Raw genomic sequence first — 12,121 nt, forward strand, 5'->3', positions numbered from 1 at the left:
AGATGGCACATGAGGTGTTGGCAGCTGGGTGGCTGAGGCTGACGACTGGTGAAAAGTTAGGTGCATACTCGGGGGGCAGTGATGGGATAAGAGACCAGGGCAGAGCAGCAGATCATGATAAAGGTCATCATGCTGTACCCCTGTGGGGGTGTAGCCAGTGTGTTTAGGGGCCTGGTCTGGCTCCCCAACCTGGTTAGCAGCTGTATGCATGCCAGGCCCTGAAGTTTGTGGGAGAATAGTGGAGCTGGAGAGCAGCTAACAGGCTATGAGACCGGGTGGAATTGCTCAGTCTCAAAGCACTTTCCTCCAGGGGCTGCCGTTACAAGAAGGAAGCAAAATAACATAACACGAAGCAGCAAACAGGCTGCAAAACACGCCAGCTCCTTCCAGTAACCCCATGTTTAATTGGAACGCCCATCCAAGGCACACTCCCCATCCCCCATGCACCTGAGCTGCGCTTAGCCCCTGGGCCTGGCCTGGATACACACAGCACCCATGTTGGCTCCGCTGCTAGCAAGCTGGCAGGGATCCAGAGAAGAGAAAACGGGCATTATTCCCTGCCGAAGAAAAAACGGGCCACTCACAGAGTTTCCAGGCTGTGCAGCCCTTCAAAGCTGTTGATCCCCAGGCTCTGGATCCGGTTGTTGTGCAGGTGCCTGCAGAGAAAACGGAGATGTTTAAATGGGGCCGAACTCAACTGGCCTTTCTCCAGCAGCCCCTGAGCGGTGAAGGCGCAGGGGCACTGGGAGAGCTGAGTGCTGTTTCGCGCACGAAGGGCACGGGGGCAGGAAATGCACCTTGCAGAGTCGCTAAACCACTAGGCTCTCAGGATGGCCACAGGGTGCAGCAAACAAGAGCGAGGTAGATCGGAGTGTGATGTTGTACAGTCTATATGGTTTTATAAAAATATGGTAATGAGTGAATATAATGTAACTGGAATATGCTTCATGCAAAGGGTCTCTTGTAAGGTATCATTACAAAGCTTATAATCTACTGAGTGTGATCATCCTATTTGTATATATGTACCACTCTTGTATCAGGGACTAGAAATATGGAATATAACTCTGAGGGCCTATTGTAATTATGCAAAGTGTGGGCCATTAATGGTAGTTTGCAATCTTAATGGCTCCCATCAACCAGGACAATTGACTGGGGCTCTGTTTGCAGGCAAGCCTTCCTGTGAGTCAGGCTGGGAGGAATGAAGGCTTGGGGTCTTACAGTGACATGTGATCATGTCACATGAACTGGAATCCATCTTTAACCTGGTGCTTTTTCGGGGAGGGGGGTGGTGGAAACCCAGAGAGAGACAAAGGATTCCCGCCTTATGCAAAAGATATATAAAGGGATGGAACAGAACAAAGAGGGAGACCCATCATGAAGAATCCCCTAGCTACCACCTGAGCTGGAACAAGAGCTGTACCGGGGGAAAGAATTGTGCCCAGGCTGGGAAGGTGTCCAGTCTGAGGAAAAAACTTACTGAAGCATCTCTGAGGGTGAGATTATTTGTATTCAGTTTGATTAGACATAGATTTGCGCATTTTATTTTATTTTGCTTGGTGACTTACTTTGTTCTGTCTGTTACTACTTGGAACCACTTAAATCCTACTTTCTGTATTTAATAAAATCACTTTTTACTTATTAATTAACTCAGAGTATGTATTAATACCTGGGGGAGCAAACAACGGTGCATATCTCTCTCTATCAGTGTTATAGAGGGCAAACAATTTATGAGTTTACCCTGTATAAGCTTTATACAGGGTAAAACGGATTTATTTGGGTTTAGACCCCATTGGGAGTTGGGCATCTGAGTGCTAAAGACAAGCACACTTCTGTGAGCTGTTTTCAGGTAAACCTGCAGCTTTGGGGCAAGTAATTCAGACCCTGGGTCTTTGTTGGAGCAGACGGGAGTGTCTGGCTCAGCAAGACAGGGTGCTGGAGTCCTGAGCTGGCAGGGAAAACAGGAGCAGGGGTAGTTTTGGCACATCAGGTGGCAGCTCCCAGGGAGATTCTGTGATCCAACCCGTCACAAGGGGTTCTCTTTCTCTTTCTGAGCCCCCTCTCCCCCAACATGCTATAAAAGCTCCATGGCCCACCTGTGCCACAACAACTGTTTTCTGCATATAAAAGCCAGGACCAGTGTTAGGCGATAGCAAGCCAGGCAATTGCCTGGGCCCCACGCCACAGGGCCCCCCGCGAAGCTAAGTTGCTCAGGCTTCGGCTTCAGCCCCGGGTGGTGGGGCCCCTGGCTGCAGTCCCAAGCAGCTGGGCTTTGGCTTTCTGCCCTGGGCCCTAGCAAGTCTAATGCTGGCCTTGCTTGGCGGAACCCCTGAAACCTGCCTGCAGCCGTCCAGGGGGCCCCAGATCCCTGGTAAATAACCACTGAGGTGGATGATACAGCATAAAGCCGGTGCTCATTGGCCTATTTTCTTCTTAGTCAGTGGGTGTGCGCTCCGTTATCTCTAACATTATCTCTACCACAATAGGCCCAGTTCCAGCCCTCATTCAGGCATTTCCTTTTCCCTTTACAACGGAAAAGTCTTTAAACTCCGCATTACTGCCTGGTCCATTGTGGTAAATCCCAAAAGGTTGGGGGTAAAGAGCCTGCCAGCCCTTCCTTTGCTGAAATGAGAGCTGCCTACATTCGGAGTGATGCAAGTTCCCGGTGTGCCCAGGGTGGAGGGAAAAGGGGGCATGTGCTCTGGATGGAGGTTCTTGGAGCCCTTTCCCCTTCCGGAGAAAGGCACAGAAGTGAGTCTGAGCGAGCTGGAGGGGCCTAAGCCAGTGTCGCCGAGACACTTGGGACTAGAAGATAGCGTGTGTTACAGCAGCTCAGCACCCTCCCATGCACTATCTCTAATTTGGCCCTTTCTGGGACACCATCCTGTGAACTGCCTCTCCTGCCATATGCCTCTCGGCAATTGACACTCAGTTTGCACAACCACTCAGTGCCAAGCAGGGCCGACGAGAGTGGGGGGAAGCCGGTACAAATTACCGGGACCCGGCGGTCCGGAAGGGGGCCCGGCTTCCCCCCCTCTCATTGGCCCTGTTTAGCTGGTCTGCCCTTGCTGGGGTGCCCGAAAAAATTCCGGGCCCAGCTTCCCCGGCTTCCCCCCCGTCTCGTCGGCCCTGTTTAGCCGGTCCGCCCTTGCTGGGGGGCCCGAAAAAAATTTTCACCAGGGCCCGAACCCGCTCTCGGTGGCCCTGGTGCCAAGCTGCACAACTGCAACATGGACAAAAGAGCTTCCTGCCCAGCTCACACGTGCTGTGCAATTTGCACCACCGTGGGATCTAAGGCAGAGATTTCCCAAGCTCCTTATGGGTTTGGATGCCCAATTCCCATTCATTTTACTAGGAAGCCCTGGGCTTTGAAAAGCTCAAACCAACACGGCTAACTCATGTTGGGCCCTATCCAGTCGAGCATCTTCAACAACCATTCATAGCATTAGGCCCCATGGGTGGATCCAAGTAGACCAAGTAGACTGCTTTTGCGAACAGGGGCTGCTAACAGGGAGTTTCGCAAGGGAGTTCTCCAGGTGAAGGAGGAGCAATACAGCACCCTTTTGGGGTAAGTGACTGTCTGCAGTGTGTGTTTGTTTGTGTTTGGGGGTTACTTGCTGTGTGCTGAGCTTGTGTTTGTCAGTCTGTTTGTTTGTTTGGTTGTTTGAAGGACCGTGTGCTGTGGCTGACAGTTGGAAGCTGTGAGCTTCAAAGGAAGGTTTGAAACCTAGAAGCCTCTGGTAATTGGCTGAGCCTTAATCAGTGGGCGGGGCATTCATACAGGCCAGGGCTTTATAAAGCAGCGCACAAGCGACCAGGGAGCTTTTGCGAACAGGGGCTGCTAACAGGGAGTTTCGCAAGGGAGTTTGGAAGGGGAGTGGGAAGGGGCGAGGGTCCCTTGCCGGTTCTATCTGTTTTCCCTTTATTCCCCTTAAAACTTTAAACTTCTTGCTTAAACAACCCTTTCAGCGGACAGGGGGCTGCAGACGGGAGTTTGACAGAGGGAGGCTTACGATGGTTAGGAAGACCCGCAACACCTGTGCCAGCACTGCTTCTGTCTCCTCCACCTGCGCCTGTAGCCAGACAGAGCGCCTGAGCATGGATGCTTCTACCCAGATCCTGGTGTGGTTTTGCAGAGACTGTAACTTGCAATTTCCACTTACTGATATCCAGGCTGGGGGGACCATCCAATGTGAAAGGTGCCTGCTGGTGGAATCTCTCAGGCAGCAGGTGGGAGAGCTACAGGAGGAGGTGGCTAGGTTGAGAAGCATCCGAATCCACGAGCAATTCCTGGACAGTGTCCATGTGGAGACAGCTGAGGTAGCTGTCCCAGGACACAGGACTGCTGATACACCACTGGTGGAGGAGGAGATGGCTCAGGGTGGACACTGGCAGCTGGTTACTTCTGGCAGCAGGCAGTGCTCCACCCCTGCTCCGAACCCTCCCGCTGTGGTAATAGGTAACCGTTATGCTCTTCTTGATACAGGAAAGAAGGCATCACCCCCTACAGTAAAGGAGGAGAAGCCTCGTACCCCTAAGGCTGGGAGGTCTGCTGCCACCACTGCGAATAGGAAACGCAGGGTAGTGGTGGTCGGAGACTCTCTGCTCAGGGGGACGGAGGCGCCCATCTGTTGCCCTGACATTTCATCTCGGGAGGTATGCTGCCTGCCGGGAGCCCGTATCCGAGACGTTACGGAGGCATTGTCGAGGATTATCCAGCCCTCTGACTACTACCCCATGCTACTCATCCATGTGGGCACAAATGATAATGCGCGGTGTGACACTGAGCGGATCAAGAGTGACTACAGGGCTCTGGGAGTACGGGTGAAGGAGTTTGGAGCGCAGGTGGTATTCTCTTCGATTCTTCCTGTCAAAGGTAGGGGCCCGGGCAGAGACAGATGCATCATGGAGGTGAATGCCTGGCTGCGAAGATGGTGTCGCCAGGAGGGCTTTGGCTTCCTAGACCACGGGATGCTATTTGAGGAAGGACTGCTAGGCAGAGATGGTGTTCACCTTTCGAGGAGGGGAAAGACCCTATTTGGGCACAGACTGGCTAACCTAGTGAGGAGGGCTTTAAACTAGGTTCGACGGGGACAGGTGAGCAAAGCCCGCAGGTAAGTGGGGAACATGGAGACCTGGGAGATGGGTCGGAGACGAGAGGGAGTGTGGGCTATATTGGCAGAGAGAAAGGAGGGTCAGGACAAAACCGGGAGGAAAGATCAAACCAGTATCTTAGATGCCTATATACAAATGCGAGAAGTATGGGTAATAAGCAGGAAGAACTGGAAGTGCTAATAAATAAATACAACTATGACATTGTTGGCATCACTGAAACTTGGTGGGATAATACACATGATTGGAATGTTGGTGTGGATGGATACAGCTTGCTCAGGAAGGATAGACAGGGGAAAAAGGGAGGAGGTGTTGCCTTATATATTAAAAATGTACACACTTGGACTGAGGTAGAGATGGACATAGGAGACGGAAGTGTTGAGAGTCTCTGGGTTAGGCTAAAAGGGGTAAAAAACAAGGGTGATGTCATGCTAGGAGTCTACTACAGGCCACCTAACCAGGTGGAAGAGGTGGATGAGGCTTTTTTTAAACAACTAACAAAATCATCCAAAGCCCAAGATTTGGTGGTGATGGGGGACTTCAACTATCCGGATATATGTTGGGAAAATAACACAGCGGGGCACAGACTATCCAACAAATTCTTGGACTGCATTGCAGACAACTTTTTATTTCAGAAGGTTGAAAAAGCTACTAGGGGGGAAGCTGTTCTAGACTTGATTTTAACAAATAGGGAGGAACTTGTTGAGAATTTGAAAGTAGAAGGCAGCTTGGGTGAAAGTGATCATGAAATCATAGAGTTTGCAATTCTAAGGAAGGGTAGAAGGGAGAACAGCAAAATAGAGACAATGGATTTCAGGAAGGCGGATTTTGGTAAGCTCAGAGAGCTGATAGGTAAGGTCCCATGGGAATCAAGACTGAGGGGAAAAACAACTGAGGAGAGTTGGCAGTTTTTCAAGGGGACACTATTAAGGGCCCAAAAGCAAGCTATTCCGCTGGTTAGGAAAGATAGAAAATGTGGCAAAAGACCACCTTGGCTTAACCACGAGATCTTGCATGATCTAAAAAATAAAAAGGAGTCATATAAAAAATGGAAACTAGGACAGATTACAAAGGATGAATATAAGCAAACAACACAGGAATGCAGGGGCAAGATTAGAAAGGCAAAGGCACAAAATGAGCTCAAACTAGCTACGGGAATAAAGGGAAACAAGAAGACTTTTTATCAATACATTAGAAGCAAGAGGAAGACCAAAGACAGGGTAGGCCCACTGCTTAGTGAAGAGGGAGAAACAGTAACAGGAAACTTGGAAATGGCAGAGATGCTTAATGACTTCTTTGTTTCGGTCTTCACCGAGAAGTCTGAAGGAATGCCTAACATAGTGAATACTAATGGGAAGGGGGTAGGTTTAGCAGATAAAATAAAAAAAGAACAAGTTAAAAATCACTTAGAAAAGTTAGATGCCTGCAAGTCACCAGGGCCTGATGAAATGCATCCTAGAATACTCAAGGAGCTAATAGAGGAGGTATCTGAGCCTCTAGCTATTATCTTTGGAAAATCATGGGAGACGGGAGAGATTCCAGAAGACTGGAAAAGGGCAAATATAGTGCCCATCTATAAAAAGGGAAATAAAAACAACCCAGGAAACTACAGACCAGTTGGTTTAACTTCTGTGCCAGGGAAGATAATGGAGCAAGTAATTAAGGAAATCATCTGCAAACACTTGGAAGGTGGTAAGGTGATAGGGAACAGCCAGCATGGATTTGTAAAGAACAAATCATGTCAAACCAATCTGATAGCTTTCTTCGATAGGATAACGAGTCTTGTGGATAAGGGAGAAGCTGTGGATGTGGTATACCTAGACTTTAGTAAGGCATTTGATACGGTCTCGCATGATATTCTTATCGACAAACTAGGCAAATACAATTTAGATGGGGCTACTATAAGGTGGGTGCATAACTGGCTGGATAACCGTACTCAGAGAGTTGTTATTAATGGTTCCCAATCCTGCTGGAAAGGCATAACGAGTGGGGTTCCGCAGGGGTCTGTTTTGGGACCGGCTCTGTTCAATATCTTCATTAACGACTTAGATATTGGTATAGAAAGTACGCTTCTTAAGTTTGCGGATGATACCAAACTGGGAGGGATTGCAACTGCTTTGGAGGACAGGGTCATAATTCAAAATGATCTGGACAAATTGGAGAAATGGTCTGAGTTAAACAGGATGAAGTTTAACAAAGACAAATGCAAAGTGCTCCACTTAGGAAGAAAAAATCAGTTTCACACATACAGAATGGGAAGAGACTGTCTAGGAAGGAGTACGGCAGAAAGGGATCTAGGGGTTATAGTGGACCACAAGCTAAATATGAGTCAACAGTGTGATGCTGTTGCAAAAAAAGCAAACGTGATTCTGGGATGTATTAACAGGTGTGTTGTGAGCAAGACACGAGAAGTCATTCTTCCGCTCTACTCTGCTCTGGTTAGGCCTCAGCTGGAGTATTGTGTCCAGTTCTGGGCACCGCATTTCAAGAAAGATGTGGAGAAATTGGAAAGGGTCCAGAGAAGAGCAACAAGAATGATTAAAGGTCTTGAGAACATGACCTATGAAGGAAGGCTGAAAGAATTGGGTTTGTTTAGTTTGGAAAAGAGAAGACTGAGAGGGGACATGATAGCAGTTTTCAGGTATCTAAAAGGGTGCCATAAGGAGGAGGGAGAAAACTTGTTCACCTTAGCCTCTGAGGATAGAACAAGAAGCAATGGGCTTAAACTGCAGCAAGGGAGGTCTAGGTTGGACATTAGGAAAAAGTTCCTAACTGTCAGGGTGGTTAAACACTGGAATAAATTGCCTAGGGAGGTTGTGGAATCTCCATCTCTGGAGATATTTAAGAGTAGGTTAGATAAATGTCTATCAGTGATGGTCTAGACAGTATTTGGTCCTGCCCTGCGGGCAGGGGACTGGACTCGATGACCTCTCGAGGTCCCTTCCAGTCCTAGAATCTATGAATCTATGAATCTATAAGCACAGACCTCCTTCTTCTGCAATGAATGTTACAATGTCTATGGTCCAAAGCCCTGTCCTCATTTGCCTCCCCTGCCCCACTGATCTCAATGCATGGGTGGAATCCAGGCTGCATTTACCTAGAAGTGTTTTCGAAACAAAGAAAATAAAACCTCTGAGCCCCATGATTCTTGGTCTTTTAGTTCAATGCCATGATGTCTACAGTCACAGCTTTATTATCTCTTGCTCGCAGAAAGATGGAAATACTACCAGATTTAGACTTCTGGATTTACTCCAGTTTGACTGCAATCAAGGTTATCTTCAGTTTAATGCTTTAAAGATGTCTAACCCCGGAGCCGAGTGGCTAATGTGACATTCTGATGTGCCTTATCCACACTGAATCAGCAAATCTTACCCGCTTTTCTCCTCCCTTCATTGTCTTTTGTCCCAGTGCCACGTATTGTGCACTGTGTGTGTTATTTCTGATGCTCGAGGGCCTGTGCATTATGAAGTCCTTCTGGGCTAATTCTGCAGCTGGAGATCTGTGTGCCATCTCTATTGTAAGGGCAGTAAAGTCTCCTGTGTTACATCTGTCCTTGAGACCCCAGGCATGGTACAGTCCCATGGGTTCCCATTGGGAAGTCCTGTGTGTTATTTCTGTCTACACTACAGGGACTATAGCGACAGAGCTATGTCACTGCCGCTATGCCAATATAACCCCATAGTGTAGACGTAGCTTACAGGCTCTAGGAAAACCACTTCCCTGAGTGACGGCAGCTAGGTTGATGGAAGCAGTCTGCCATTGGCCTAGCTGTGTCTACAGTGGGGCTAGGGCATCATAGTTACAGTGTTCAGAGTGCCGGAGCTATATCAACCTACATTTTAAGCGCAGGCCAGGCCTCTCTCTTCATTTTTGGCAGAACCAGGATCTGTGTTACTGGATTCTTCCTTCCAAGTTGTCTGAGTGTGTGCATGGGTATTAGCCACCCGACTCCCATTCCAGTCAGTGAGCGCCCCCTGGCTGAACCAAGGCATAGCACTCCAGAATCCTACTCCTGTGATGTTTTCAGTCCAGACAGATGGATCCTGGGTGCCCCGGGGACATGCTGTGAAGCAGAGAAGGCAACGCCAAGGGGACAGACTGCGAGTCCTTGCTCACCTGAGTAGTGCCCTTGATTCCAGTTGGGCTCCTCACATGAGTAAGGACTCACCAGCCTAGTAGCAGCTCAGGGGGACAGAATATTCGCTGAGTTCCACTTCAGTAGATCAGTCCATTTTATGTGCCTGGGGCCTCGCCCCAATAAATACCAAGCCCCTCACATTCAGACGCAGACAAATTTTGTATCCGCTGTGACGTAAAGCATTAATCTATTATCACAGAATTTATGGTCAGTCTCTTCCCCGTCTGCGTTCTGGAACATAACCTATCATATCATATAATACAGCCTCTTTAAAATGGCCACGCTAGCAGGTGGATCAATGACATTTGCGTTACTCATGCTTGCTCTAAATCTGCCTTGGCTCAGAAAAAAAATCTCTCACTGCACCTGGATTCAAGTGCAGGCAGCGTCACCGAGCTTCCCAGTGCCAAATGTTCCATAGTAAAAGCAGGAGGATTTATGAGCCGGGGAGGAGGCAGGCTCTGTGTGGTAGTTAAATGGAGGGTTGTGACGATCCGAGCGCAGTTTGGAAACCAGCTTGACTCTCCCAGAGAAGCACATTTCCATCTAGTCATTCTGATGAGAACACACAGATTTTGGGGCGACACGGGGGTGGGGCAGTACAGCGAAATTTACTGGCTGCTCCCAGAGGTAAGTGGGGGAGAGGAAAAAGCAGCTGCAAGAAAACTTGGATCAATTGTGATTCTCTGAGGAGGAGAAAGATTTAGATAAAAATCCAAGTCAGGAGATTAGAGGAGCTATTTCTCTTTGTCACAAAAAAATATGTTCCACGTCCAGATGGTTTCCTCCATCAAATTTTATGGGGCATTTTCAGATCAAGTTGCCCTTACATCACTTTGGGCTTTCACACCAAGATGACGCCAATCGTTTGAGTCCCTCTGAACCTGGATACTGCACTTGCCAAGCCAAAGGTTTGGATCTACTGTAGCTAGTGCCTCAATGCATGTTCCCAGGGACGGGGGATGCCAAAGGAGTGAGGTACAGAACAAACCCCCAATCCTATAGTGCATGTGTTCATTTGAAACGACAAGGATGGGCATGAGGAAACAGGAAAGACAGGGCTTGCAGTTCAGATAGCAGGGACAACATTTCTGGCTCCAGATGTGATGGGTCCTCAGCTGTGGACCTCGCTCCCCCTGGGATCCTGCCCCAAATTACTCATCTTCCAGGCCTGGCACGCGATGTATTAAGTAGCGTTCCCTTAGGAGGGGCTGGCAGAGAGCAGTACAGAATGCAGAGCTTTCATTTGGACAGACAGGTTGGGGAAATGAAGGTCTTGTTACGGATCCTCTCTCAACTCAGGCAGTCTTAACAGAGGCATCCTGGCCAGTGTTCTACACCTTTACAGGGCATCACAAAGAGAAAAAAATAGGTAATGTCTTCCCACCCACCCATGTGAATACGCCTTGACTTGGAACATTCATGACTTTAAAAACAGCTATCTTCCTCCTATGGGGCCAGATTCTGATTGCCTCACTCCTGTTGGGTAGCAGCTTTCTCATCCAATCCTTCCATCCATTTCAAGGGGACCACTCGAGGAGTAAGGTAGCACTGAATGTCCTAGATAGAGTTTGATCCGGGCGGCGCTCCATCTCCAAGGAGGTGATGTCCCTTTGGGATGTGCCATCATGATGACTGAATGTGAGTAAAGGTGGCACAACCTGGTCATTCATTAGGACCAGAAATGAAGCCCGACTGGAAATGTCTAGGTTTAGAAATGTTTGAGCTGCAGGATCCCGTCCGTTTCATTCATAACAGTGAAGAGGAATGAAACAAAGACTGAGCCGATTTTGCTTAAACTTGGCTTGAAGACATTTGGAGACCAAGCAAAGAAAGTTCCAAGCCCCAAAGACATATTTTTGTTGTTGCTGTTGTTGAGAAAGTTGTGAGTGATTGAAAAAGCGGGGCTATAATGGAAACTGCAGCCCGGCCTTAACTCTAGCGGTTGCTACAGGAGAACACTGAAATAACAATCACAGGAGACTTTGACTCATAGTGCGAGTTGGAATGGGAAATAATTGAAGAGATGAACTCCTCTTTCCTTCTGCCCTCTTCCCATCCATGTTAAACAAATTACTTCAGCAAGTGGAATTGCAGCTTCTCCAGTGTCTGTCAGTTCAAGCCCGGCTCAAAGAGTCAGTTCTGCCTGGTAAATTACAGCGGGTTTGACCAAGACCTGAGATATTTTACTCCTGTGCACGTACATGGCGCTCTCTGGAGGGATGTTTTGACAAAATTAACAGATCAATTCCATGAGAAACTTTTCTGCCCATCCTGCGCCCCTTGAAGTCAATGGACAAACTTTAGCTGCCTGTTTACAAATACATGCATCTCTCTTTGCAGACCAGGATCATGGGGCAAAATCTCACAAATTCTCACAAGGGAAAATATTTCCCATCCAGCTCTATGTGGGATCCAAGATGCTGAGAGAATGCTAAGAATGGGGCTGAGCTCCCTGATGGCAAGGGCAGGAAATCCTGCGAGATGTTCCTGGCATTAGCAGGGCCTTGATGAATAGAACCTGAGCACCGCTGTTGGCACACCCAGCTCACCTGAGCTCTGCCATTGGCACACACAGTTCACCTGAGCACTGCTGTTGGCACACCCGGCTCACCTGAGCACTGCCGTTGGCACACACAGTTCACCTGAGCTCTGCCGTTGGAACACCCGGCTCACCTGAGCACTGCCGTTGGCACACCCGGCTCACCTGAGCTCTGCCATTGGCACACCTGGTTCACCTGAGCACCGCTGCTGGCACACCCGGCTCACCTGAGCACTGCCATTGGCACACACAGTTCACCTGAGCACTGCCGTTGGCACACACAGTTCACCTGAGCACTGCCGTTGGCACACACGGCTCACCTGAGCTCTGCC

General features: G+C 48.8%; 1 protein-coding gene across 1 annotated transcript in view; it reads right to left on the bottom strand.

Annotated features, from left to right (window-relative positions):
- Positions 1–580: 580 nt before the first annotated feature.
- Positions 581–12,121, bottom strand: part of LGR6 (leucine rich repeat containing G protein-coupled receptor 6) — a 154,054-nt gene continuing 142,513 nt past the window's right edge. The window contains exon 6 of the mRNA XM_026654358.1: positions 581–656. Within this exon, the coding sequence (XP_026510143.1) occupies positions 581–656 (76 nt within the window). The remainder of the gene's footprint in view (positions 657–12,121) is intronic.

Source organism: Terrapene carolina, unplaced genomic scaffold (assembly GCF_002925995.2).
Source record: "Terrapene carolina triunguis isolate 2854851 unplaced genomic scaffold, T_m_triunguis-2.0 Scaffold191, whole genome shotgun sequence".
NCBI lineage: Eukaryota > Metazoa > Chordata > Testudines > Emydidae > Terrapene > Terrapene triunguis.